Source organism: Strix uralensis, chromosome 15, assembly GCF_047716275.1.
Source record: "Strix uralensis isolate ZFMK-TIS-50842 chromosome 15, bStrUra1, whole genome shotgun sequence".
Classification (NCBI taxonomy): Eukaryota; Metazoa; Chordata; class Aves; order Strigiformes; family Strigidae; genus Strix; species Strix uralensis.
Window position 1 is genome coordinate 11241883 of NC_133986.1, and position 27942 is coordinate 11269824.

General features: G+C 61.3%; 2 protein-coding genes across 6 annotated transcripts in view; both read left to right on the plus strand.

The window, feature by feature from the left end:
* The window catches only part of KDM2A (lysine demethylase 2A), a 53419-nt gene extending 37066 nt beyond the window's left edge, over positions 1-16353 (plus strand). For 3 of the 4 annotated variants that reach the window (XM_074885389.1, XM_074885390.1, XM_074885391.1), the window contains 9 exons: positions 6405-6488; positions 8571-8837; positions 9644-9775; positions 9856-9945; positions 10855-11567; positions 12580-12743; positions 13058-13216; positions 13395-13610; positions 13744-16353. In XM_074885389.1, coding sequence (XP_074741490.1) covers positions 6405-6488; positions 8571-8837; positions 9644-9775; positions 9856-9945; positions 10855-11567; positions 12580-12743; positions 13058-13216; positions 13395-13610; positions 13744-13925 — 2007 coding nt within the window. In that variant the 3' untranslated portion in view covers positions 13926-16353. Of the gene's footprint in view, positions 1-4418; positions 4930-6404; positions 6489-8570; positions 8838-9643; positions 9776-9855; positions 9946-10854; positions 11568-12579; positions 12744-13057; positions 13217-13394; positions 13611-13743 lie in introns of those variants that run through there. The other variant, XM_074885393.1, reaches the window with a different exon arrangement.
* A 1686-nt stretch (positions 16354-18039) lies between these two features.
* On the plus strand, positions 18040-27765 carry GRK2 (G protein-coupled receptor kinase 2). 2 transcript variants are annotated; one of them, XM_074884707.1, is made up of 21 exons: positions 18040-18268; positions 19869-19945; positions 20565-20638; positions 20960-21061; positions 21357-21431; positions 21929-21990; positions 22299-22350; positions 22731-22822; positions 23182-23281; positions 23403-23481; positions 23624-23754; positions 24114-24208; positions 24292-24399; positions 24478-24544; positions 24919-25019; positions 25117-25183; positions 25269-25364; positions 25466-25628; positions 25731-25867; positions 25997-26107; positions 26685-27765. In XM_074884707.1, the coding sequence occupies exons 1-21, from the start codon at positions 18156-18158 to the stop codon at positions 26844-26846; spliced, it is 2064 nt and encodes a 687-aa protein (XP_074740808.1). In that variant the 5' UTR covers positions 18040-18155; the 3' UTR covers positions 26847-27765. The 2 variants fall into 2 exon arrangements, with proteins under 2 accessions (XP_074740808.1, XP_074740807.1); XM_074884706.1 differs by having other exon boundaries at positions 18042-18268; positions 25994-26107.
* Positions 27766-27942: the final 177 nt, after the last annotated feature.

The following is a 27942-nucleotide window of genomic DNA, read 5'->3' on the forward strand; positions in this document are numbered from 1 at the left end:
TGACTGGGGACTCCTTGGGATGCTGGACACTGTGACAGTTGGAGCCGTTCCCTTGCCCCAGGTGGATTTGGCCTTGTTTCTTTGGGTTGTTTGCACAGGATGTGAGCCTAGGTTATACAAGTCGGGGGGGGCGGGGGGGAGTTTGTGGCTTGGTTTGGTTTTTTTTTTTTTTCCCCTCTGCCCTGCTTTATACCCTGAGCTGTATCTGCCAGACCTGCTGTGCTGATTCCATGAGCTTTGGTGTTTTAGCCCTTTTCAGCACTAAAGTGAGGATGTCAGCCTCACTCTATTCCCCAGAAGTCTGTTTTAGTCCCTAAAATCACAGTCACCTTCTCCCTCCTGGCTGATGGTGATCTGTTCAGCTGCTTGCCTCTGCTGAAGCCAACATCCAGACGCAGCTGTGGGTATATCCTTGTCTTTGCTGTTGTGTTTCTTTTCCAAGTGCTGTCTCCTGATTTTTGTTGGTAAATCTGGTGCTCCATTGCGTTTGGAGCAGCAGGTGCAGCTCTGGGGTCCCAGGGTGGGCTGTTGTTTGCAGGCCGAGCTCTGGAGGGCTTGAAGGGGGGGTGGGAGTAGGTGCTGTTGAGTGGCTGCAATTCTGGTTTCCTGTGACTTTTTCAAGTGCGTTGTGCGTGCCGTGGCCTTTGAGTATGCAGCGTGTGTGTTTCTGAGCCACTACGGTGGGGTGGCCTCGGCCCTACCACAGATCTTACGATGCTCTGGAGAGACTTGGGCTGTGAGCTGTGAGCACAGTGTTTCGCCCTTGGACTGAGGAAGGGAGGCTGGTGGGGTGTGGTGGGTGTTTTGAAGGCAGAACATTCAAGGTTGTCGGTGTTCAGCTCGGTTTTGAGACCTGTTCAAAGGACTTTTTATGTTCTGGAGCTGATGGATGTGTGTGTGCCTGTGGTTTTGATGTGACCCATCAGCCTCTGTGTCTGGTTGTACCTCATGGATGAGCCGTGGGTGAAAGTCCCTGCAGTCTGGTCAAAGCAAACAGCTTCCCTGAAGGACTTTGCTCCTTAAAGCTGGCTGTCCTCTGAGGTTCAGAAGTGTCCTGAGCTGCAGGACTCTGTCTCTCAGGACTAGCAGCCTCCCAGGTAAAGCCTGTGCTGCAGGGCATCCTCAAGGCGTGAAGATCCTTAGTCATCAGACTGCAGTGGCTGGAGAAAACAGGGCAAGTTTGTCAAACCACAGCAAACCTCTGCTGTCAAAACTCATGTTTTCCTTAGAAGTGGTGGAACTGACAAGTGTAGGTTGGCTTGTAAAACCTGAAAAGGGGTAAGACATTTCTAGCTAAATCTTTTAACTGGTCTGGTTACTGAAAAGCCTGGTAAGTGGAGGTCTAATTTTTCAATATCAACAGCTTGTATGGAGAACACTTCTTTTTTTTTTTTTTTTCCCTAAGGCAAAGACAAGTTGTTACCAAGCTAAAGGTGTGAAGCAGCCATCTCTGCATCTGTAACTCATGATGTGGGATACAGATCCTATTTCAGTCATGTTTTCTTTGTAAGCTTCAGTGTAACTCCCTCCTCTAATAGCTTTTGTGTTCTTGCACAACTGTAGCTGACTCTCCCACAACACAGTCCTACCCTGGCTGTGTGTAAGCGCAGCCCTTCCTTTCTCTGGTCTTGTTCTGATGCTTCCACCTTCCCTCACAGCTCTCAGAGGGGTGATTCATGTGGGATCCCTCATGCTGCACCCCAGACCTGGATCCTTTCTGTTCACCTATTTGTCTTTATGCAGTAGTGGAGAACTACAGCCTAATCCCTTTTCTGTGACTTAAGCTAAACAGAAAGCAGTACATCCTCCACAGCCTGACTCTAGGGCCATCGATCTGCAGCAGGTACTCTTACCCTTACATCACCAGGTGAGGTCATTAGTAGACCTGAGATCTGGCCAACAGGACTGTTGGGAAAGACCCACCCTGGAGAAGCACAGAATCGATGTGTTTTCGGTGCTCACCGCCTTTGCCACCATTGCTACGTAGCTGTGTCCAGGTAGGCAGACGCTGCGTTGTGGAAGGTTTTCGTGGCTGTGGCCTGCATGTTTATTTGGTCTGTCTGCTACCCAGGATCAGAACATGGTGTTTTCTCATCAAGAGAGCCCAGACAGGCAGGTAGTGACCTGGCACTACCAGATCAAACATCCTACCACGCTTCCAGCCACCCTCTGCTAACCAGCGTCCCCAGGCACACGGGAGCAGGTACAGACCAGGAAAATTCTGCCTTTTCCCACAACCTCTTGTGTGGTGATCATGTCTTCAGGATGCCCATATGTTGGGTTACATGAAGAAATATGCTTCTGTATCCTGTCATGAGCTGAGCCTGGAGCTGTCACATGGTGGGACGTGACACTTTGGATGTGACAAAGACGTGCTTCCAGCTCCATGGCAGGATTGTCTGTCTGCTGAGACTCTGTAAAAGGTCTGCATCAGGCATTTTGAATAGGAAGAGCATGTTGCCACCTCTGCCTCTCCTTAACCTTTCTAGCTTTGCCTGTCTCCCTTGGAAAGCTCCTGGTGACACCACATTTCTGCCTTCTGAACTGGTGACTGAGGGCTGCTCTGCAGTGACTTAAATGTGGAGGGTCCACAGAAATCAAAAAGGCTACTGTAGCACTGATGTCTTGCCGAAAAATCTCTGTGCGTTTGGTGATGCCTCTGTGGATCTGGACTGGGGTTGTTGGAAAGGTCATTGGCAAAGAGGAATCTTCTGAGAGGCCCCACTGGTTTTTTGACTGCTTCTGTCCATTGCTTCTGACCCCTCTTGGGATGTACTGGTTTCCCTCGTTCAGGCTTCAGAGGAGCAGGATGGTCCGTGAGGTTCTGGCGTTAGAGCTGTCGGACCTGCTGTTGGCTGACTCGTGGGGAGCTGAGCCCATGTGCGAACCGTTGGCTTGCTGCAGTGCCACCAAGCCCTGCGGCCTCAGCAACTGCCACAAACAGGTTATATTTGGGCTCTGTCTGGAGGCGTTAAAGTGCCAAACGTAGAAGCAAGAAAAACCTCTCCTAAAAGTGCAGATCCTGTCTCCAGGACCTCATCTCAAAGCCTTTGGTCTGGCATTGCCCACATACCTGGTTCTGTGTTGTGCTGCGTCTCCCCGTGACCAGAGACACCTTCTCGCTCATCTGCAAACATGTTACTCTTCTCGTCTGCATGGTCTGCTCCTCCTGTGGGTCACATCTGCCTGAAACATTCCTTGTGCTCTCCTTTCCCTGCCCCAGTAAATCGGCCAGCTGGAATCTGTTTTCCCAAGACTGTTTCTCCAGGTGCTCACATCTAAGAGAAGCAGCGAACATGTCAGCTTGCTGAAGCCCAGGGGATGTAAAATCGCTGATGAGCACCTTTGGGAGGAGCGAGTGGTCTCAGGGCACTCTGCTCCTTCTCTGTGGCCATGGGGGGGAGTGTGCACAGTCCCCCATTTGCTGCAGGACAGTGGGGACACAGAGAGGACTTGGTGGGGAGTGGGTGCTGCTTCCACTCGGGATGGGCGAGGAAGTTCAGGTTGAGCTGGGCCACCCTTGGGTCCCCCCTTGGTGGGACGGCAGCACTTGGCCACGCTCTTGCCTGCAGGTCCCTCCCCGTGTCTGTGCCAGCGGTACAGCGTCCACGATCGCTGCCCGACGTGTCCACGATCACTGCCCAAATGCGCGTGCCACGGCCTGGAGCGCGTCAGGCCAGAAACCCTCTGCCATCCTGCCTGACCGGGCATCACCTCGACAGGCCATTTGATGTGCTTGACCTTGGCAATGAGATGGAGGAGCCACCTCGCGCGTCCTCCATGCCGGGCCAAACCACACTGCCGGGCTGGGTGTCCCTGGTGAGATGTGCGGTGGGGCCCGAGGGTGTCGGTGGTGGTTCAGGTGGTGACAGTCTGGACCCAGGTGTATGGTCATTGTGGCCTTGTGGCTTCCTGGGCTCTCCAGGGGCAAGAGAGACAAAAGCTGAGGTTGCCAGCAGATGCTGTGGCTGCATCAGGAGTGGGAGCAGTCGCTGTTCTCCAGTGCTGCTTTGGGGAGCTTGCTTTATTTCAGGAGTTTCCTCCATTTTAATTACGGTGGTCTGGAGCTGGGTGGGGGGTTTTTGGGGAGCTGGGGCTGGTTGAGGAGACCTTGCTTTGCCCGGCATGGGTTTATCCCCCTCTAGTGGTTAGGTCACTGGTGGCTTTGGGACTACAGATGCTCCCAAACTTGGCTGATGGGATGTTTGTCCGGGCAGGTTTGTCCATCCAGGTTGGGAGGGTGTGGGTGCAGAGGGTGGTGTCTCCTAAAATCCAGGTGGGTTCAGCTTCCACCCAAAACCCCAAAAACCACCTTAGCAAAGACAAAAGAAAGGCACTGGGGGAGGCTGGGCGTGAGCGGGACTGGCGGAGCGAGGGTAAAGGCTCTCCGCTGTGCTCGCCCCGGCCTTGGGGAGCCTGGCCCCGGCATCTCCAGTTGCGGTGGCGGAGGGAGGGAGGAAGATGGGCCGCGCCGCCCGGGCCCCTGCGCCAATCCGTACGGCGCCAGCCGCCCGTCCGGGCCCCTCCCGGCTCTGCAGCAGAACGGCTCTGCCCTCTCTGCTCGTTCGCTCGCTTTTTCTCTTCTGCCATCTTCCCGTTGCAAAGCATTGCTGGGAACCGCATGTGGGTGACGCAGCAGCATTGTTTCAGGCTCAGGAAGCTGCTGCTGCTGCCCAAGGGCTCGGCAGGAGGAACACGCGGTTGTCGGAGCCGGGGAGGAGCCGGGGGTGCTCGGGGTGGGGAGCGCAACGGCTCCCCCAGCCATGGCCCCGAAGACCAGGGGTCCAGTTCGAGTCCGCTCAGACTGAGCCCAACCCCTGGAGGTGTCCGGGGAGGGGGGGGGGCCCCCAGCCCTCGCAGTGCGGGCACCGAAACAAAGAGGGCTCGGCAAACTTCACCCCAGAGTCTCGGCAGCTCCAGAGGCGCAAGGTCAGGCAGCTGGCAATGCTCGTGGGACGGGGAGGGGACGCGGGGACGCTCTCGACCCAGCCAGGGTGGGAGGGGATGGCGGGGGGACTCCTGCTTCCCTGGAGGGGGTCTCTGGCTGGTGCTTGGGCTCACCTCTCCCCTCCCTTTCCTTGGGGTGCGCTCTCCGGTGCCGACTTTTTGCTGGCCGGGGGAAGCATGTGGTGCGCTCGCAGGGTCCCCTCCGCCTTGTGTGTCTGTGCCCCCCCCCAGTCAGAGCGTGAGGGGTCAGAGAGGACGAGGGGGCTGTTGCCCACCCCAGCGCCGAGCCAGATGCAGCCACAAGACCCGGGTGCCCCCCTCAAAAGCCCCTTGTCCATCTCCCCAGCTGGAAGTATGCCTGAGCCACCGCCACCCCCTACGGTGCCCCGGGCGGGGGGAGGCTGCGGTTCCCTGCCCACACGTATATATAAAAATATATATATGTGTGTGTGTGTGTGTGTGTGTGAGCCCCCAGCCCCTGACCTTTCCTTTCAGCGTGCGCTCAGGGGAGGGCTGGCGGGGAGGTGGAAAGTCTGTAGGCAGCACCGCGGAGTGAAGGGGAGGCCGCGGTTTCCTGCCGCCCGCAGCCACCCGAGAAGGGCGGGAGAGCACCGGAAAGCCGGGGCACACACCCCGGGGAGTGGGCAGCCCCACGGGGGACACTGGCCAGCCCCCTGCCCTGGTCCTGCCTGGCAGCAGGAAGCACTGCACGCGTGGGGATGCCGGCAGGAGACTCCTGCCGGCGTAGCCATGGCAACGCCAAGTAAATAAAGCACCTTTTGCAACGGGTAAATTTGGTGGGGAATGGTTGCAGGAAGGGGGCTGCGATGGAGGGGAGCGAGAGGGGCCGAAGCGGCCAGGGTGAGCACAGGGAGTTCGCGTCCACCCGGAGCGAGAGGGTGCTTATCGCGCCGTAGGGCTGTGTGCCCGTCCGGTTGGTGCCGAGGGATCTCTCACGTCAAAGTCAAAGCCAAACCCCGAGGCAATGCGGGGGAGCAGCTCTTGGCTACCTCGCAGCTTGTACCGGGCTACGGAGGGGTTGCTGGGGCACCACGTCCTGCCACCGCTGCACCCTCCAGCTACCCTGTGCCTGGGGAGCAGATGTGGGGGGGTGACCCTCGTGAATCCTCCCCCATAAATCTCCCCCCGATTGCAAAAGCTTGGCGCTCTCCCCCTACCACTGCACAGCGCGGGGCCTCGGGGCTGAAATGCAGTTGATGAAAGCGCTCGTGCAGATCGACTCGACAGAGCTTGTCTGTCTCATGTGGGGAGGGATCGTTGCTGGCGGGCGTGGGTAGAGGAGGGCTCCTTCCCAGCCGTGTTTGAAGCGTTGCTGGCCTTGGCATCTGGTCGGAGCCTGCCTCGCTGGCGGGAGCCCTGTTTCACTCTGCTCACACCTGTGCTTTTTGTCTTTCTTGCTTTTTTTTTCTTTCCCTCCCCTTCTCTCTCTCCATTAGCTGCTGCTAGAAGAATACGCGAACAGCGACCCCAAACTGGCACTTACAGGCATCCCCATCGTCCAGTGGCCCAAGAGAGATAAGGTAGGAGCTGTGAGGAGGGGACTGGGGAGGGTATCGCGTGTGGTTGAGCTGATTACCTGCAACCAGGCTGTGGTGGCACCGCTTCCCTACCTGCGTTGGCAGCCCAAGCCGGCGGGCAGGAGGGGAGCAGCGCAGAGGCAGGCCATGGGGCACAACCATCTCCACAGCTCTGCAGGCAAACCTGTTTGCTGGCAGTGGTGGAGGTCTCCCACTGTGCCGGTTACCCCGGCTCAGCTGGCGGGTGGTAACTGCGTCAACCCCAGCTGCTCCATGTTCTCCAGCCCCTTGGTTGTGCTCAGAGGAGATGGAGCTGTGCTGGTGGTGAAGGAGTGATGCAGAGAGCTGGGGATGAGTCTCTTGAACCAAGGAACGAGCGACAGGACAAGAGGGAATGGCCTCAAGCTGCACCAGGGCAGGGTCAGACTGGCTCTTAGGAAGTATTTCTTTGCAGAAGGGGTTGTTGGGCGTTGGAATGGGCTGCCCAGGGCAGGGGTGGAGTCCCCGTCCCTGGAGGGGTTGAAGAGTGGGGTTGACCCAGCGCTGAGGGATCTGGTGGAGTTGAGAACGGTCAGGGTGAGGTTCATGGTTGGTCTGGATGATCTTCAAGGGCTTTTCCAACCCAGATGATTCTGGGATTCTAAAGGGTGCTCTCCCGGCAGCTCTCTGGCTTGATAAGGGAGTCCTGGGTGATATGAGTTATGTTGTGTGTCAGGGGAATGTCTTGCTGTCACCTTCCCCAAGGGATGAAGGGCGAGGTGTGGGGATTGATCAGCATCAACCCTGCCTGTTCTCTGGGCAGGCCAGCCCCTCGCTGCTAGGTGTATGTGCCCCCCGCGTTCCCTGCCCCTGCCAACACACTGCCCATGCTGTAGCGTTGGCTCTTGCAACCCCAAAGAAAGGCAACTCCCTCCTGGGGGTCTTTACCTGAAAATAGCAGCCAGCTTCTCAGGAAAGTGACCTTTCAGTGTGCCCCTGCCCTTCCCTCTCCAGCTGTGTGTATAATCCAGAGCCTAAAGCTGAGCTACAGCCCAGGCTGAGCTTGCTGGGCAGATGGAGGTGAGGAGCAGCCTGCTGCTGGCCGGCCGGACTTCCCCTCCGCAGGCTGCCTTCCCGTGGCCTGCCAGCCCGGCTCCCATAGGTCACTGACTTCCTTCCTGCCAGGAGACGGGCTCACGGGTGGGTGTGTGGGAAGAGCAGGACCCCATCGCGCTGAGAAGGGTGGGTAACACCCCGTCTGGGTGTCTGGAGACAAACAAGCCTCTCGGGTTGCCCTTTGGAGGTGCCTGTCTCTGCCTGCCTGCCCTGCCCAAGGGGATCCAGCCTGATTTCCTGGTCTTTCACCAGCACAAGCACCTTGGGCAGCTTTTCTTGGAGAAGAAGCTTTCGTGCTTGTGGATGCAGCATTCAAATGCTTGGCACATCCCTGACCCTGAGCTTGGGCTGGGTTTTTCGGGTGCCTGCTCTTCCCCAAGCTCATCACCATGGTACACAAAGTGTGAGGGCCGATCCTGGAAGGGTGCTGCAGTATTTGCTGTGAGGGCTGATGGGACAGAGTCTGTTGGGAGAGTTGTGCTGTCCCACCCACATTGTAAACGGGTGCTTGGGTGTTCCCAGAGCACCTTGAGCTTGAGGGAAAGGGTGACAAGAGCACTCGTGTTAGAGCTGAGCCCTGTGCCCTCGTGCAGCTGACAGAGGGACCTGGATAGTGCAGAGACAGGATGGGCTTTCTGGCTGCCTGGGTGGATTTGGTTGTCTTTACCTCAGAAGGAAAAAGTGGCTGTTGTTGGAGCACCGCAATGCTTTTGGGACTCAGCAGCCCTTTTCAGACCCATTTCTGACTCCTCATGGGGGGTGGGAGGAAGGGGAGAGCTCTTGGTGTGGGGTGGCGAAGGCTGAATGAGCGTGCTCGAGGAGAGGTGCTCGGGGCAGCGCCGATACAGGCCAAGAAGTGAGAGAGTGGGGCTGTTCTCTGGCACATTATCTGAGGTTGCAGCGAGGGAGCCAGGGATCTGAGACTTTCTGACCAAGCTGAATGCAGCCGTTGGCTCATCTCACGCCACTTCCCTCTATTTCTGTTGCCAGCTAAAGCTCCAGGCCCGGCTGAGGGTGCGCCTGCCCACCATCCCCATCACCAAGCCGCACACCATGAAGCCAACCCCCCGCCCGACACCCGTCAGGCCTACGGTCTCTCCCATCGTGTCAGGCGCCAGGCGGAGGCGGGTGCGGTGCCGAAAATGCAAGGCTTGCATGCAGGGCGAGTGTGGCATGTGCCACTATTGCAGGGACATGAAGAAGTTTGGTGGGCCTGGCCGCATGAAGCAGTCCTGCGTCCTCCGGCAATGCTTAGCGGTGAGTCTGCGGCCCAATCCTTTTCTCAGCAATAGCATGGCCAGCAGGGACAGGGAAGGGATCTTCCCCCTGTACTCAGCACTGGTGAGGCCACCCCTCGATGACTGGGTTCAGTTTTGGGCCCCTCACTCCAAAAAGGCCATGGAATGGCTCGAGCGTGTCCAGAGAAGGGCAACGGAGCTGGTGCAGGGTCTGGAGCACAGGTGTGATGGGGAGCGGCTGAGGGAACTGGGGGGGTTTAGTGTGGAGAAGAGGAGGCTGAGGGGAGACCTCATGGCCCTCTACAACTCCCTGAAAGGAGGGTGCAGAGAGGGGGGATGAGTCTCTTGAACCAAGGAACAAGCGACAGGACAAGAGGGAATGGCCTCAAGCTGCGCCAGGGCAGGGTCAGACTGGCTCTTAGGAAGTATTTCTTTGCAGAAGGGGTTGTTGGGCGTTGGAATGGGCTGCCCAGGGCAGGGGTGGAGTCCCCATCCCTGGAGGGGTTGAAGAGTGGGGTTGACCCAGCGCTGAGGGATCTGGTGGAGTCGAGAACGGTCAGGGTGAGGTTCATGGTAGGACTGGATGATCTTCAAGGGCTTTTCCAACCCAGATGATTCTGGGATTCTGTCATTCAGAAGTCTGCTGCAGCCTGGCAGCAACTCTGTGTGGCCAGTTAGGGTCAGAGAGACGAGAGCAATGACTAAGCTTGATTCCTGGGGGATAGTTGGCCCCTTCCCCATTGTTCAGGCGGTGGGGGAATAGAAAAAAGCAAGGGGGAAGGCTGTCCCACCTTGCCCTGGTTTCACTCCTGCTTTCCTTTGTAGCCCAGGCTGCCTCACTCGGTCACGTGTGCACTTTGCGGGGAAGTGGATCAGAACGAGGACTCGCAGGACTTTGAGAAGAAGCTCATGGAGTGCTGTATCTGCAACGAGATCGTTCACCCTGGCTGCCTGCAGGTGAACAGCGTGGGTGCTGGGGCAGATGGGGGCTTGGCTGTGGGGAGGGACTGCTGCTGACTACCCTCTTCTCTTTGCAGATGGATGGGGAAGGGCTGCTCAACGACGAGCTCCCTAACTGCTGGGAGTGCCCCAAATGCTACCAGGGTGATGACGCAGAGAAGGGCCAGGTAGGAGACGAGCTGTGCTGTGCCAGGGCAGGGCCTGTGTCCTCCATCCCGCTGCATCCTGCTAAGGGATGGGCAGTCTTCAACCAGGCTGGGCTGCGTGGGCTGGCTGGAGGGCAGGCGTGCACCAGTGCACCCCAGGGGACCAGTTGGGCAGTGAGTAGTGAGGGGGGAGTCACTGGGGGTGCAGCACAGCTCGGGGGGGGGCCTGACAGCATGCTGCTGCAGCCCAGTCGTGGGATCCCACAGTAGGATGAGCTGACAGCCCCCTGCTCTCTGTCCCCGGCTCCCAGGGAGCCTGGCAGCAGGCCAAGGCCAGGCTCCTGCAGAAGCACAGGGGCAGAGCGGGGGTGTTCCTTGGCCAGGCGGCGAGTGGGCTGCCTGCGGTGGCAGCTGGCCCGTTGGTGGCTGCCAGCACTGCCCAGGACACTGGCCTGCAGCTGCTGCCTCGCCTGTAGGACCGTGCCTGCTGCTGTGGATAGAAGCACGGCAGCTAAGGCAAGCCAGGCAAGGAGCAGCCCCTCTGCAGCAGCTTCTCCTGGGTGATGCACATGCTCAGGGTGCACATCTGCCTGGTTCTTGGGTCCCCCAGCACTTTAAGCAGGGGTGACGAGCCCCCCTTGTCCCCACAGTGTCTTGTGCTGGTCTGTGATCCTGAGAGTTTCCACTGCAAGAGGTGGGGGACTGTTAAACACAAAGCAGAAGACACCCCCGACCTCAGGGGATCCCCTTTTATGAAGGGGGGAGGGAAAATATTGGTTGCTGGTGTGGGCGGACTCTGTTCCTGGTGGTACTGGGCGCTGCTGGTGCAGGCCCTGCCAGCACCGTGCTGGTGCCCTGGGGAAGAGGAGAGGGGGGGGATGTGTTCCCCAGGCTCCATCCCTGCTAACCCACCGGCCCACTTCCCCGCAGAAGCGGAAGGTAGAGGAGAGCGATGACGACACGGCCCAAGCGAAGGTGCTGCGGCCCCTGCGGAGTTGCGAGGAGCCCCTGACCCCCCCGCCCAACTCACCCACCCCCATGCTGCAGCTGATCCACGACCCGGCATCGCCGCGAGGCGTGGTGACGCGTTCGTCCCCAGGAGCCGGCCCCAGCGACCACCACAGCGCCAGCAGAGACGAGCGCTTCAAGCGACGGCAACTTCTGCGGCTCCAGGCCACCGAGAGAACCATGGTGAGGGAGAAGGAGAACAACCCCAGCGGCAAGAAGGAGCTGTCGGAGGTGGAGAAGGCCAAGCTGCACGGCTCCTACCTCACTGTGACGCTCCAACGCCCCACCAAAGACGTCCACGGCACTTCTATCGTCCCCAAGCTGCAAGCCATCACCGCCTCCTCCACCAACCTGCAGCACTCTCCCCGCGTGGTTATGCGCCACGCACCCACCAGAATGCCCCTGCGGGGTGGGGGGGAGGAGGAGGCAGCCGCCGAGGAGGAGGAGGAGGAAGAGGAGGAGGACGACGAGAACGCGGAGGAGGGGGGGGCGGCCCGGCTCAACGGCCGAGGGGGCCGGGTGCAGGAGGGCGAGGAGATCTGGATGCAGCGCGACGTGTGGATGCCCGTCTTCCGCTACCTCACTCGCAGGGAGCTCTGCGAGTGCATGCGGGTGTGCAAGACCTGGTACAAGTGGTGAGTGTGGGGACACGGGGTGGAGAGGAGTAGGGGGACACGCACACACATCCCCCCCTGGACCAGGCATGGCCACGCCAAACCTTGTGCCAAGGGGGGACGGGGTCTTCCCGGAGCTGGCACTCACCAGGCAGCGTTGCCCTTGGACCCTGCGGCCTGCTGCTGCCTTTGCCCTACATGCGCTGGTCTTTATTGTCCCCTCCTGCCTTCCTCCTGTCCCTTCTGCTGGGAGATGTGGCAGGCAATGCTGTCATAAGCCAAAACCGCTCGTCACCTGAGTGCCCATGTCCTTGCGAGGTGCCGATGCCATTGCCTCGCCCGCCGCCCTGCGTGGTCCTTGCCCTTCCCTGCCTCCCGTCCTCCCGGCAGGCTGAGGCAGGGATGGGTTAGCTGGCTGGAAACTGGGTTTGCTGGCTGGAAACGCCTCAGGGGGCAGCAGGCCTGAAGACAATGCTGGCACCGGGACAGCTGTGGATGGAGGGCTTGGGAACAGGCGGGGACTGGAAACTGGGAGGTTTCTAACTGCTGAGCAGTGGGAAAGGAGTGGCCCGCTTCAGTTGGTGGCTGGTGTGGGAATGATGTGGGGTGGTGACTGGAGGAGAGTGTCCCCTCACCTGCCACTGGTGTGACGCTGTCGGGGCGCAGCTGAGCTACTGTGAGGTTCCTGGGTCTCCCCAGGCTGAGTGTTTTGCCTGCTGGGAGTGAGGACGCTGAAGATCTTCCCCCTTGGCAGGAGGAGCACGCAGGAGGGGGCAAGCAGGCAGACAGCTGTGACTCAAAGCCTTGTTACGTGGCAGTAAAATCCTGCTGGGGCTGTTCTGGGCATCCCTGGGTGGCCGGACACCCTCAGCAACATCCCTACGTGTTCAGGGAAACCCGGGGAAACCAGGCAGAGCAGCCTTGTTCTGCGGCTGGGGCTGCGCCAGGGCCAGGCTCTTCCCCGAACCCACCGGCCATTTCCTGTCCCAGGGGGCTCTTGGGGCTCAGCTTTCAGCCTTGTCCTCGTCCCCAGGTGCTGTGACAAGAGATTGTGGACAAAGATAGATTTGAGTAGGTGCAAGTCCATCACCCCCCAGGCGCTGAGCGGCATCATCAAAAGACAGCCGGTCAGCCTCGACCTCAGCTGGACCAATATCTCCAAAAAACAGCTTACGTGGCTCGTCAACAGGCTGCCAGGTGAGCGTGGGCTGAGGAGGGGTCCCTACGTCTGCCACCACCCTGCTCCGAGGCTTCTTGGTGGCTGGACCACAGTGAGAGACGGGCTCTGCACCCTGATATCCACCAGCTTGAAAACTCCGGGGTGCCTGGATGTGAGCAGCTGATAGCGATGTGGTTAATCTCTCCCTCAGAGAGCCCAGCTCCCCGTCCCACCCCAGGCAGGGAGAGGAGCTACTTCCTCGTGTGCCTGGAGAAGGGAGGGTTGAGATCGGGGACACCTCGGAGCTGACCGAGCCCGTCTGACTTGTTACCTCTCTCCCTTTTCCTGGCAGGCCTGAAAGACCTCATCTTAGCGGGCTGTTCCTGGTCTGCGGTCTGTGCTCTCAGTACCTCCAGCTGCCCCCTTCTCAGGACCCTCGATCTTCGGTGGGCAGTAGGAATCAAGGACCCTCAGATCCGGGACTTACTCACCCCTCCAACAGACAAACCCAGTAAGCTGTTGCCCAGGCTGGGGCGGTGGTGATCGAGGAGGGTCCCGGTGGGTTGTGAGGAGCTGGAGGAGGGTGACATGCTGGGCCCAGAGCAAGGAGGCGATGCTGGATCCCGAATGTCCCCAACTCCATCGGGCAGATAGTCTGCCCTCAGCTTCTCCCCTCCCTTTTTTTGCAGGTCAGGACAATCGCAGCAAACTCCGCAACATGATCGATTTCCGGCTTGCCGGCCTGGACATCACCGACGCCACGCTGCGGCTGATCATCCGCCATATGCCCCTGCTCTCCCGCCTCGACCTCAGCCACTGCAACCACCTTACAGACCAGTCGGTCAACCTCCTCACGGCCGTGGGCTCTTCCACACGCAACTCCCTCACCGAGCTCAACATGGCAGGTGGGTAACGCTGCTCGGGGTGGCTTGGCTGCCATCGAAAAGCAGCTTCTTCCTCCTGGCTTGACGTGCGAGCTCAGCTCTGGCTTCGCGGAGGTGTCGCAGCTCACTCTCCCTCTCGTTTTCCCCCTCCCAGGCTGCAATAAGCTGACGGACCAGGCCTTGCTGTACCTGCGCCGCATCTCCAACATCACTCTAATTGACCTGCGAGGTTGCAAACAGATCACCCGCAAAGCCTGTGAGCACTTCATCTCGGACCTGTCCATCAACAGCCTCTACTGCCTGTCCGATGAGAAGCTGATCCAAAAAATCAGCTAGAGACCCTCCCCGGGGCAGACTGAGGAGAAGGAAAAAAAAAAAGAGCCCATCCCACCCCTCTCGGAGAGCCACTCCTCCACATCCCCACCTTGCCCTCCGTGTCCTGCCGCTGCCTCCCACCTGACTCGGCAGGCAGGGCCACCGCTGGCCTCGCTCCACCGTCCTTCCTCCTCCTCCTCCCCCGGGACTTCTGCCGATGAAGATGTCCCGCCAGGCTGGCCAGTACCAGAGGAGGAATGGGCAAATGGCAGGGAGCCTCAGCCCGGAGGCTGGCCGCTCCCGAGGCGGAGGTTGTAACAGAGGTCTCTGTGCAGAGAATTGGGGCACCCTCTTCCCCCAGCTTTTCCCCTCCCCGTCGTCTCCTTGCCTTGAAACACTTGTCACTTCCCCGTTAGCACAAAGCTTGAGGGTCAAGGTCTCTCCAAGGAAGCGGGAGCAGAGCTGGAACAAAACGTACCCCTCCGTGCCACCACCAGCTCGTCGCTTGTCCCCTTATGGTTCCCCTCGTCCAGCTGCAGGGGCTGTGATCCACCCCCCCTCTTCCTCGCCCCGCTCGCACGCAGCCGGGCGGCTCTTTCAGTGTCAAGGGCCGGGGTGTCGTGGGTTTTTCCGGCACGTTGGCCAGGAGCTGGGGGTGGGGGGCTTTGCAGCCCGCTCTTCCCCCTGCCTGGGGAGGTGAGGCTGGGGGGCGATGCGCTTCCCGCTCCGGGCGGCATGGTCTGTCCTGACGCAGCCCCGCACGGAGGTTGATGGCCGGGCGCCGGTTGGGAGCAGGGGAGAAACCGCAGGTACATCAGAGCTCAGGGAGGACTTGGAAAGCATCAGCCAGGGGTGAGTGAGCGCACGGGGGGGGACAGGAGCTGCCTCCTCTTCCTCCCCCAAGCTCCCTGTGCGGGGCCCAGCATCGTGAAGCACTCTAGGGCCGCCGCGGCCGCAGGGGCAAAGGCTGCTCGCTCTGCCCAGGGCGCTGTGGCCTGGGACCGAACTGGCACGAACGCCCCACCGCATTGTCCTCTCCTTTTCCTGACCCCCAACCCCCTTTTAGCTGCCGTTTTTTCCTTTGCAATGAATGGTCGGTCCAAAGAACCTCTCTCTAGGGCAGCAGAGAGCTTTTTGCACTTTAAAAAAAAAAAAAAAAAAAAAAAAAAAAACCACAAAAAAACAAACAAACAAAAAAAACCAACAAGGAAAAAAATAGAAAAAAAAAAAGAAAGGAGAAGAAAAAAAAAAAGGTTGGAATCTTCTTTTGGGTTACTATTTTATTTCCCTCCCTGTCCTGCCTGTGACCGGACACTCCCCACCTCTCCCCCGGTGTCAGGACCCCGCTCTCCCCAGCCCGCTCCCCCCCCTCCCCAGCCCCTTGGCAAGCGCATCCAGATAGCACAAACGGGGGTCCCCCCCCAGCCCCCTGCCACCGGTCCCCAGCCCCGGCGAGGGCCAAGGGGGGTGCTCCGGTGGCGGGGGGGGGAGCAGCCCGCGTCGCCCCGCTGCTTCAGAAGCAATAAGGGAGGAGAGACGGCCGCCGAGCGAGCCTGCTGCCCGGGCGTCGGCGGGGCTGGCGGCCTCCGCTCCCGGCTGCCCGAGGGACGCGAGGGGACGATGGCCGCAGGGCCTGGGGACAAGGGGCAGTTTGGCCGCAGTGAAGCCGGAGGGTTTGGAGCAGAAAACACCCCCCCACCACCACCCCCGGGGTGAGAGGAAGAGCGGGGAGCCAGGCCCCTGCCCGCAGCCGGGCGGTGGAGGCCTCCTGCCTTAGTCTCTCTCTTGTCGGTGGCTCCTGGGAAAAACGTCGGAAGAATCGAAAGCTTTTCTTTTTTTCCTTTGGATTGATTTTTTTTTTTTTGAGTTTTGCAATGAAAAGAAAATTTTAAAAAAGAAAAAAAAAAAATGCTGGGGTAAAGCTTTTAGCCGGAATCGGGTGGGAACGGGGCTCCCTCGGCCGTGGACCCTCCCTTGGGGCGGGAGGTGGGCGAGCGGCCGAGCTGGGGGGCGGCGAGTCCTCCCCGCTGTCTGTCTGTCTGTCTGTCCGTCCCATCCCATGTGTCCCCCCCCCCGGCCGCAGAGACTCCGGCGTTTGACCCTCGTCACCCAACCGGCCACCCCGGCCCCCATCCGTGGGCAGGGGGTGAAAATCCACAAGGACAAAAAAAAAAAAAAAGAGAGAATTATATATATAAAATCACTTAGTGATTTAAAAGCAACCCAGACTGCTCCCTAAAGACACCTCCTGCAAGAAAAATCACTATTGTTTAAGGATTTGGTTGTGTTTTTGTTTTGTTTCAATTCCCCCCCTTTCCCCCCCACCCACCCACTCTGCCCTCCCTCCCGGAGAAATATTGTAAATATATATTTTTTTGTTGGCGATTTAGAGTCCATCTCTGATGTTTGTGCTTTAAAATTAAATGTAAGCATTAAGGGTAAAAGCAAACCAAGTCTTACGCTCTCTCAGTCGGTATGGTTTGGGTTGGGGGTTTCTTGTCTGGGGGCAGAGGGAGGGGAGCTAGTTGGCAATTTTTTTTTGCTTCGTTTTTGATTTTTTTTTTTTTTTTGGTTTGGTTTGGTTTTCCTTTTTCTAAGCATTCTCCGATACTGGTTTTAGAGAGGATCTTTGCTCATAACATATTACGACAGGGATGAGAGAGATGATGTGGGGGGGAGGGAAGATACCAGCCTCTGAAGGGAAATATTTTGTTTCTTGGGGGTGGATTTTTGGAATAAAAAATTTCAAGAAAAACAAAACCCTGCGTCTGGGCTCTGCCCGTTGTTTGTCTGCAAGGGAAGCGGAGGGGCCGAGCCCGGGGCTGGGGGGCCCCAGGGACCTCCTGTGCCCCCCCCTTTTGCTCCGAAGCCCCATGCCACCAGAGAGGAAGTTTGGGGCGCGGGGCCGTGGGCCTGAGCCCCCCCAGGGTGGCGGTGGCAGCTGTCCCGGTGTCTCCATCACCTCCTGGGGAGTGCTGGCAGCTGTCCCCGTGGTCTCCTGGGGGGCGATGGCAGCTGTCCCCACGTCCCTGTCATCTCCTGGAGGGGGGGGGGGTGGCAGGCGTCCCTGCGTCCCCCATCACCTCCTGCCCCACGTGTGAGGCAGGGCCGGGGAATTGCCTGTCCCCTGCCTCCCTTGGGACAACACTGGCTCCCAGGGGATCAATCCCGGTGTCACGCAGACCCATGGTGTCACACACATTGTGTCACAGCCAGCGTCACACACACATGGTGTCACACACACATGCAGTGTCACACCCAGTGTCACACACACCCACAGTGTCACACACCCAGTGTCACACACCTGGTGCACACACATACAGTCTCACACAGATGGTGTCACACCTGGTGTCACACACACAGAGTGTCACACCCACATGGTGTCACACACACAGTCTCTCACACATTCATGGTGTCACATGGATGGTGTCACACCTGGTGTCACACCCACACAGTGTCACACTCACATGGTGTCGGTGTCACACACACTTGGTGTCACACCCAGTGTCACATACCAAATGTCACACGTTGTCACACACACCCATGGTGTCACACCTACAGTGTCCCACACCCACACAGTGTCCCACAGATGATGTCACACCCAGTGTCACACATACACAGTGTCACACACACGTATGTGGTATCACACACATCCATGGTGTCACACATACACACAGTGTTACACAGATGGTGTCACACCTGGTGTCACACACACCCACAGTGTCACACACTTGGTGTCACACCCCCACATGGTGTTCCCCAGACGGTGTCACACCCAGTGTCACACACACCCCCACGGTGTCACACACCTGGTGTCACACCGTGTCTCACACACACACACACACACGGTGTCCCCCACGCGCCCGCGGGTGTCCAGGCCACGCCCCTGCGGGCGGAGCGTCGGGAAGGGCGGGGCCAACCCCCCCTTGGCCCCGCCCCGCTCCGTCCCGGGGCGGCAGCGCCGCCTGTCACACACGCACGCGCGCGGCCACGCGCAGCGACACGCGCTCCCCTCAGGCCGCGCCCGCCCGCCATGGCCCCCCGCCGCTGAGCCCGCGCCGCCGCCTGGGCCTCCCCGGGCCCGGCCCGTCCCGGGCGGGGAGGGAGGGAGGGAGGTGGGTGGAAGGGGGGGGGCCGCCCCCGGTTCCGGTTCCGGGTCCGAGTCCCGGTTCCGGTTCCGGTTCCGGGTCCGTCCGGGTCCGGTCCGGTCCGGCGGCGGTGGGGCCGGCGGGGCCGGCGGCGCGGTGCAAGATGGCGGACCTGGAGGCGGTGCTGGCGGACGTGAGCTACCTGATGGCCATGGAGAAGAGCCGCGCCGCGCCCGCCGCCCGCGCCAGCAAGAGGATCCTCCTGCCCGAGCCCAGGTGAGGCCCCGTGACCGTCCGCCCGTCCGCCCCGGCCCTGCCCCGCTGCCCCTTCTCCCGGCGCAGCGCGGGCGCGGCTCCCCGGCTGCGGCCCGGCCCCGTCTCTCAGGGCCAGGCAGGGCCACCGCGGCCCCGCTGCAGCGGGCACAGCCCTCCCGCTCAGCCCGGCACGGCAACACACACACACACCCCCCGCCGCGGGCAGGCATGGCTGTGTGTGCACAACCACCTTCTGTGCGCGCACACACACACACACACTCCCCCCACTACACCCTGTACGCGTGTGTCCACAGGTGTGCACGGGCACCCAGCCCACACACACACCCGCCTGGGTGTGCACACACAGACACGTATCCTGCCCAGCACACAGACACACACGCTCCCCAGCCTGCAGTCACACCCTGTGTACACCCACACGCCATCCCGGTACACACCTCCTCTGCCAGGCACACCCGCATCCACTCCCGTGCCCTCCTGCGGCGTGCACTTGTGCGTGTACACACACACACGCACACACGTGTGTCCAGAGACCGGCAACGAAGCTGGTGCAGGGTCTGGAGCACAGGTCTGATGGGGAGCGGCTGAGGGAACTGGGGGGGTTTAGTGTGGAGAAGAGGAGGCTGAGGGGAGACCTCATGGCCCTCTACAACTCCCTGAAAGGAGGGTGCAGAGAGGGGGGATGAGTCTCTTGAACCAAGGAACAAGCGACAGGACAAGAGGGAATGGCCTCAAGCTGCGCCAGGGCAGGGTCAGACTGGCTCTTAGGAAGTATTTCTTTGCAGAAGGGGTTGTTGGGCGTTGGAATGGGCTGCCCAGGGCAGGGGTGGAGTCCCCGTCCCTGGAGGGGTTGAAGAGTGGGGTTGACCCAGCGCTGAGGGATCTGGTGGAGTTGAGAACGGTCAGGGTGAGGTTCATGGTTGGACTGGATGATCTTCAAGGGCTTTTCCAACCCAGATGATTCTGGGATTCTGTGTGCAGAGTGCAGGGGGGTGGCAGCATGTGCACACCTGTGTACACCCCTCATACATCGCACACGTGCAAGGGCTTGGCTGGCACACACAGGACCTGTGCCCTCTCTCTGCGCACACACAGACACACACGCTGAGTTGTGTTGCTCCCCGCTGCCCCCGCGCCTGTGTCGCTCTCATGCAGACACCCCCTCCTGCCCACACACCCCCGCTTCACAACTTCCCTTTGCACACCCAGCCTGGCGCACATGCACAGCACAGCATGGCACGCAGCAGCACGCTGCGGGTGACCCACAGCCCCGCACAGCCCTGACACAACACCCACAGCCCAGCCTGGCCCCCGTGCTCCTGGCACACGCACGCAGCCTCGCACGCGTGGGCACATGCTGCCCTGTTCCTCCCCAGGGAGCAGGAGGGAACCCAGGCGTGTGGCCCCAGTCTGCCCTCCTGTGCCTTGCCAGGCACCAGGGAGGGTTTTTTTGGGGGTCCCCTTGGACCCCAGTGCCTGGGGCACCCTGTGCCTGACCCTTAGCAGCGCCCAGCGACATGTCACACTTTTGGGGGGGACGCACACAAGATGGGAGGAGCGGGGGGGACGGGCAGGGCGCTGAGCCCCTCCAACGTCTCCCCAGCATCCGCAGTGTCATGCAGAAGTACCTGGAGGACCGGGGAGAAGTGACATTCGACAAGATCTTTGCACAGAAGATCGGTGAGCTGGGGACACGGCGGGGGGCACCCACAAATACAGGGACACTCACTGTGTCCCTGGGCAAGTGCGGGGGGGGGCTGGATTGGTGGCAGCCGTGACACTGGACATTCCCCTCTGCCGCTGGCGTGGCCTGGGGGGAGCAAGGGGGCTGTGGGGCTGAGCAGCAGTGCCAGGGTTGAGGGGGGCTGCGTGACACAACCCCCTGCGCCACGTCCCCCCACCCCACGTCCCCCGCCCCGTCACTTCCCCCAGCGCCAGCGTTAACCATCCGGGGCAGGAAGCGCCTCTCACTTCCTCCCGCCGGCTCCGGCGGTTTCCGGGCACGTCCGCCCTACGGCAGCCTGCTCCCTCCACGGTGCCCGCCTGTGTCCCTGCCCCATTGCTCCCCCACTGCACCCCTGCCCCACGGTGCCCTCCAGCCCTGCGCTGCTCCTCCCTGTGCCAGCCGCTGTCCTCGCCTCACTGCGTCACCCTGCCAAACCCTGGCCAGTCCCCAACTTGGCACTTCCCCTTCCCCGTGCCTGGCATGGGGGTGGCTTGGGGACAGGTGACACCCCAGTGGCCTTTGGCTTGGACTATGGGACTGGCATCTCTCATGCCATGGCTCTGTCCCTGCCAGGGTACCTGCTCTTCCGGGACTTCGCCTTTAACCAGGCAGAGGAGGCCAAGCCCTTGATGGAGTTTTATGAGGAGGTGAGATGGGGGGGATCCATCTGGACAGATCCCCATGGTCACGAGGAGTGTTGGGGGTGGGATTGGTTACCTACAGGACCCCCAGACATGGTACCAAGAGCATGCAGAGTACCCGAGGGTGCCCAGGGGGCTGGGAGGTGATGCCCTGGGTACCATGGGGAGGTGATAACCATTGGGTGCCCACGGGACGTGGTACCCAGAGGGGCTGGAACCGTGGTTCCCAGCATACCAAGTCCTGGGGGCTGCTCAGCCGTGGGCTGCGCCTGCCCAGTGTGGGGTGAGGACTGTGCCCCTGTGCCATGGGAGCTGTGCCCTTGGCAGATCAAGAAGTATGAGAAGCTGGATTCGGAGGAGGAACGAACTGCCCGGAGCCGCCACATCTTTGACCATTACATCATGAAGGAGCTGCTAGCCTGCTCCCACGTGAGTGCCGTGCTGTGCGGGCGCTGTGCCGGCACTACAGTGAGGTGACGTAGCAGGGTGGGGTCCCCAAAACGGGTGGGAGGGGTGTACCCACTGTCCCGAGGTGCTGACGTCTTCAGAGGGAGCTCCAAAACCACTGTGGACTGTTCTTCGGAGCCGCAGCCCTACAAATGGGGGTTCTTCCATGGGTTCCCCAACTTGCACAGCCCTACCTGGCCCCTGGGGGGGGCTGCCTTTCCCCCCGCTGCCTTTTCTTCTTCTGCCCAGGGTGACACGGTCCCATCTTGCCTCACAGCCCTTCTCCAAGAGTGCCACGGAGCATGTCCAGAGCCGCCTGAGCAAAAAGCAGGTGCCCCCAGACCTCTTCCAGGTGGGCATCACCCGGGACAGAGAGGGGGTCCCTGCCACCTCTGGTACTCAGAGGGTTAATCCTTACGGGGGGGCTGGGGGCTGGTGGTGACAGGGGGCCTCAAAGGTGGTGGTGGGGGGTCCCAGAAGGGATGGGCAGGGGGTCCCCAGCAGGTTGGGAGTGAGGGGGATTGCTGGTGGTCCTCATGGGGTGGTAGTCAGGAGACTGAGGGCTAATGGGGGGGCTTCTCAGAGGGTGGTGATTGGGACCCTGGACCTAGAGGTGACCCAGGGTGACAACAGGGTCTTCAGGGGTGGTGACATTGGGGTCCCCAGAGACTCAGGTGACCCTGGGTGGCAGAAGCATCCCCAGGGGCCTGGCAGTGTCAGGGTGGCAGTGGGATATGGGAAATCCCAGGGTTAGAGGAGACCTCATGTCACGATGGGACTTGAGGGGTTCGGGTGACTTGGGTGGCACTGGGGACCCAGCGCTGAGCCCTGTGTGTGTCCCCCCCCCAGCCTTACATTGAGGAGATCTGCCAGAACCTGCGTGGGGGCATCTTCCAGAAATTCATCGAAAGGTGAGACGAAAGAAAGTCCCACATGGATCGGAGTGTCCCATCCCAGTGGGGACCAGGGTCTCCCAGCCCAGAGAGGGGCCAGGGGCCCCTCCTAGATAGGAGCTCCAGGAGTGTCTGTCCCCAGAGCAGGGACTTGGGGGACTCTTCTCATCCCCAGCTCTGACCCGGGGTCTCTCTGTTCCCAGCTGGGGGTCCCAGGGGGTGCTGCCTGTCTCCAGACAAGTCCAAGGGGTCCTTCTGCCATGAGATGCATCTTGGGCGGGGTTCTCCAGGGTCTCCACTCTTCCCCTCTCTGTGCTTCATTGCAGTGACAAGTTCACACGGTTCTGCCAGTGGAAGAACGTGGAGCTGAACATCCATGTGAGCAGGGACCCCTGCGCCTCGGGGCACCCCAGGCACCTCTGGGCGCTTCCAGGGAGGGGGACATGGGTGCAGTGACAAGAGCTGCTGCCCCAGGGCTCCCTAGGGCCGGCGTGGGTACCCTTGGACGAACACCCTTAGTCGAACACCCCTCAGGGGCACCCTCACACACCCCCCAGGCTTTCGCTCACTCACAGGTAGCTCTTCCACGCTCACGGGGACGTGAGGAGCAGCCTCCGTGTTCCTCACCTGGGGAAACTGAGGCAGGATGTGGGATTCCCCCCCACACACCCCAAACCATGGACACACTCTTGGTGCAGGGTGGGTGCTGTGGGACTCAGGTATCCAGACTCACCCCACCTCCTTCTCACCCCCTCCAGCTCACCATGAACGACTTCAGCGTTCACCGAATCATCGGCCGCGGTGGTTTCGGGGAGGTCTACGGCTGCCGGAAAGCAGATACGGGCAAAATGTAATGGGGGGATGCTCCGTTGTGGTGGTGGGGGGGGGGTACAGAGGGATTTGCCTGCGATTGGGGGGGGTCACTGGGGCTGTGGTGGTGGTCCCGAGGGCCTCTGCAGTGGTGTTGCCGTGACAACAGATGTTAGGGGGGATGCGGAAGTATCGCCATGGCTACAGGTCTCTGGGGGATACAGGGACGTCATGGCCCGTGGGTGGTAGCTGGATGGCGGTGATGTGACAGTGGGTGCTGGCAGGCAGGGCTGTGGCGACGTGGCAGTGGCACAGGAGGGACGTGGCACCGTGGCTGTGGGCAGAGCCCGGCTGCATTTCCCCCCCTGCCCCCCCCCAACGGGGACTCTTTGTCCCCAGGTATGCCATGAAGTGCTTGGACAAGAAACGCATCAAGATGAAGCAGGGCGAGACCTTGGCCCTCAACGAGCGCATCATGCTGTCCCTCGTCAGCACTGGGGTGAGGGGACACGGGCACCGGGCAGGGCTGGCACCCCGCTTACGGGCCAGGGGAGGGGGACAGTAAGGGAGGGTGTCCCCAGGGCATTGCCAGCACTGCGTGACCATCTCTCTCCTGCCAGGACTGCCCGTTCATTGTCTGCATGTCGTACGCCTTCCACACCCCCGACAAGCTCAGCTTCATCCTTGACCTCATGAACGGTGAGAGGCCCCAGGGCTGATCCCTGGCCGCTGGACCACTGCTGGCCCGAGCCATGGGCTCGAAGTCCCCCCCAGCCTGCCTGCACTGTCCCTGGGGCACAGAGGGCAGTGCCACGGTGACACCTGGTCCCTGTCATTGCAGGGGGGGACCTGCACTATCACCTGTCCCAGCACGGTGTCTTCTCGGAGGTGGAGATGAGGTTCTACGCGGCCGAGATCATCCTGGGCCTGGAACACATGCACAGCCGCTTCGTGGTGTACCGTGACCTCAAGGTGACTGACCCCATGGGCACCCTCACACCCTGCAGGTGTCCAGAGACCCTGTTGGCATCCTGGGACCTGTAGAAAACCCCTCCTGCCCCTGCCAGGACCCTGTGGGCACCCACAGGTGTCACAGACCCTGCAGGAGCCCTCAAACGCCGTGGGCACTCCCCAAACCCAGAGGGCACCCTCAAGTCCTGTGGGCACCCCCAAAACTCCATGGGACCCTGTGGGTGTCCTGAGACCTCGACTAGGGGGGCACTCTCAGACTCCACCAGTGCTTCCCGGTCCCACGGGCACCTCAATCCTGTGAACACCCCCAAATCCCACGGGCAGTGCTTGGGTTCAGGGGTGACGTGGTGTCTCGGCAGCCGGCAAACATCCTCCTGGACGAATTTGGCCACGTCCGCATCTCAGACTTGGGCCTGGCTTGCGATTTCTCCAAAAAGAAACCCCACGCCAGCGTGTGAGTGTGTGCCTGCGCCCCTGCCTGCCCTGCCCGCCTGCCTGGCACGGCCCCTCACCCTCCTCTGTGCCCTCCCCCTCCAGGGGCACCCATGGGTACATGGCTCCGGAGGTGCTGCAGAAAGGAGTGGCCTACGACAGCAGCGCCGACTGGTTCTCGCTGGGCTGCATGCTCTTCAAACTCCTCCGGGGGTGAGCGTGTGGGCACGGGTGGGTGCCAGCAGGCACGGGTGGGCACCTCTCAGTTCCCCTCTCCCCTCATGCCCGCAGGCACAGCCCCTTCCGGCAGCACAAGACGAAGGACAAGCACGAGATTGACCGTATGACCCTCACCATGGTGAGTTTGGGGCACCCCGGCCTTTGCCCCGTGTGACCTGGGGGGGTTGAAGCAGGCGTGGGCAGGGTGGGAGCACCCCTGTTCTGCTGTGCACTGGGCGGGGGGGCCTGGAGGGCACAAGAAGGGGGTGTGGGGGTCAGGAACAGCCTCTCCCTGAAGGTGAGCAGTGCCTGGCGTGTGCCCTACATGCGTGTGCACACACGTGTGCAGAACAACACACACGGGTGTGTTCACACACATGCACACAGGTGGCACACGGGTGTGTTTACTGGTGTCTGCGTGTTTCCACGGGTGTGTGTACACACATGGATGGGCTCGTGTCTCTGCGCACACACGTGTGCTCACCCCGGGAGTGACTGTTCCCTCTCCCGCAGGCCGTCGAGCTGCCGGATTCCTTCTCCCCCGAGCTACGTTCCCTGCTCGAGGGGCTGCTGCAACGAGACGTCAACCGCCGCCTGGGCTGCATGGGGCGCGGGTGAGTCCCGGTGGGCGGCGGCGGGCGCCGCTGTGCTGCCCGGCGCCGGGTTTGCTGCCCGGGGAGCCTGCAGTGCTCACCCCACCTCGCTCCCCAGGGCTCAGGAGGTGAAGGAGGAGCCCTTCTTCAAGGGGCTGGACTGGCAGATGGTTTTCCTGCAGAAGGTGAGAGGGAAGGGACGCACAGGCGAGGCCATGGGGGGGCCCACGGGCAGCCGCCCCGCGCCAACCCCCTCTCTCCTGCCCGCAGTACCCGCCACCGCTCATCCCTCCCCGCGGTGAGGTGAACGCGGCCGACGCCTTCGACATCGGCTCCTTCGATGAGGAGGACACGAAGGGGATCAAGGTAACGGAGAAAGGGGCTGAGCATGGCGGGGGTGCGGGCAGCAGCAGGCAGCCCCCCTTCACACCCCTCCCCTAAACCCGTGACCCGGTGCTGCCCACCAGCTGCTGGAGAGCGACCAGGAGCTCTACCGCAACTTCCCGCTCACCATCTCGGAGCGGTGGCAGCAAGAAGTGACAGAAACCGTCTTCGAAGCCGTCAACACCGACACCGACAAGCTGGAGGCTCGCAAGAAAGCCAAAAACAAGCAGCTGGGCCACGAGGAGGGTGAGTGGGGGCTGTGTTACCCCCCCTCAATCCACCCCACCCCTCTCCCCGCCTCACAACCCCCTGGGCTGACCCTGCCTCTCTCCGCGGCGGCGGGCGCAGAGTACGCCATGGGCAAGGACTGCATCATGCACGGCTACATGGCCAAGCTGGGCAACCCCTTCCTGACGCAGTGGCAGCGCCGTTATTTCTACCTCTTCCCCAACCGCCTCGAGTGGCGCGGGGAGGGCGAGTCGCCGGTAAGGCGGTGGCGGAGGGATTGGGGTGGGGGGGCCGCGGGGCCAGCGCGATGCTCGAGGGGTACAAGAAGGGAATTGGGGGGGGCCTGGGGTGAGGAGGCCGCTGGGCTGAGCCTGTCCCCCCAGCAGTCCCTGCTCACCATGGAGGAGATCGACTCGGTGGAGGAGACACAGGTGAAGGAGCGCAAGTGCATCCTGCTGCGCATCCGCGGCGGCAAGCAGTTCGTGCTGCAGTGCGATGTGAGTGCTGCCCCGGCGCGGCGGGGGGGTCAGGGGCCAAGTCCTGCCAGGCGCTTGCTAGCCCCCTGCTGCCCTTCACTCGCCATCTCCCCTGGGTGCTGGTCGCTCCCGCTGGGCACTCACCAAACCTTGTTGGCCACTCCTAGCCCTCTATATTTAACCCTCCAAGCCAGCATGGGACACAAATACTGAAAGCTTGGGGTAACCCCAGAGCCCTGACACCCCAGGGGAGCCCCCTGACCACCCCATACCCTGCCCAGGGAGTCCCCCAACCACCCTGTACCCTGACTGAGCACCCTGGGGAGCCCCCCAACCACCCCCTACTGTGCCCTGTTGCCCCAGGGAGCCCCTGACCACCCTCTACCCTGCCCGGGGAGCCCCCTACCACCCCCTACCCTGCCCTGTCACCCCAGGGAGCCCCTCAACCACCCCATACCCAGCCCTGGCACCCCGGGGAGCCTCCAATCACCCTGTACCCCACCTGAGCACCCCGGGGAGCCCTTCAATCACCCTGTACCCCTTTGTGGGCACCCCAGGGAGCCCCATCCTAAGCCCTACCCTGCCCTGCCCTGCCCAGAGCGACCCTGAGCTGGCGCAGTGGCGGAAGGAGCTGCGGGACGCCCAGCGCCAGGCGCAGCAGCTGCTGCAGCGGGTGCCGCGGATGCAGAACAAGCCCCGCTCGCCCGTGGTGGAGCTCAGCAAAGTGCCGTTCATCCAGCGCTCCGCCAACGGCCTCTGACCCCCCTTCTCCTCCTCTACCCCCCCTCCCCACCCCGCGCCTCTAATTTATTGGGTTGGGTTCCCGCGTGCCCCCCACCCCCCCGCTCCTTTTTGTCACCCCCACACCAGGTGTTGGAGGACACCCGGTGGTCACCCGCCGGGCGCGGAGCTGGCGCTGGGGGGGGACATGGCGCGGCTCAGCACCTCTTCCCAGCCTGTGTGTGTGTGTGTGTCCCACCCCAAAATCCTCTACAAACTCTCCGGCTAAGATGAAGGCAGCCCCCACGCCCCCCCAATCCTCTCCGTGCCCCCCTCTCCCCGCTTCCCCACTGCTGTATGTGCCAAAATGGGGCAAGTGGGTGCCCAGCTCGGCAGCCAGGCAGGGAACTGGCCAACTCGTCTCACCTGTAGCCTTTCTCCACCCCCCACCCCCTTTCTCTTTCCACGAGCCGGTGTGCCCCCCTCTCACCCCCCCGGCTCTGCTGTGCCCCTCGTGTGGGTGCCAACTCCTCAGTGTGTGCGTGTGTGACTGTGGGTGAGTGTGTGTGTCCCCGGGGGGGCCCCCCCCTGTAAATACTGTGCCACGGGTCCCCTTCACCTGCCCCCCCCCCCACCCCCCCCCCCCCCAGGCCTGCCCCTGCCGTCCCCAGTTTGGGGGTCATGGGGAGGAGGGGGAGGGGGCTGGGAGGAGGCAGCAGCTGGGGGGACCCCCCCAAATCACCCCCATGGTGGGTGTCCCCCAGGGCCCCCCCTCCAAGCAGCATCTGTAAATATTGGTCTCGGGTCGGGCTGCTCATGGGGGGGTTGGGGGGGGCACCGGGCAGGGCCGGGGCTGCTGGTGAATGAGATTTTAATGAGCAGAGACGTGAGAATGGAGGAAAAACAAAAAAACAAAACACATTTAAAAAAAAGTTTTTATAATAAAAATCCAGAAAAACACTGTCTGGCTTCACCTCATTGTGAGGGGGGACAGGGGTGTCCCCCGCCCCCTCAGGGTACCCCAGCGGTGACATATGTCATGTGTGTGTGTTGTCCCCCCCGTGCTTTGGGGATGTACGAGGGTGCAGGGGGGGATCTGGGGGGGAACAGGGGGGTCGGCTCCCCCCCATCGCTGC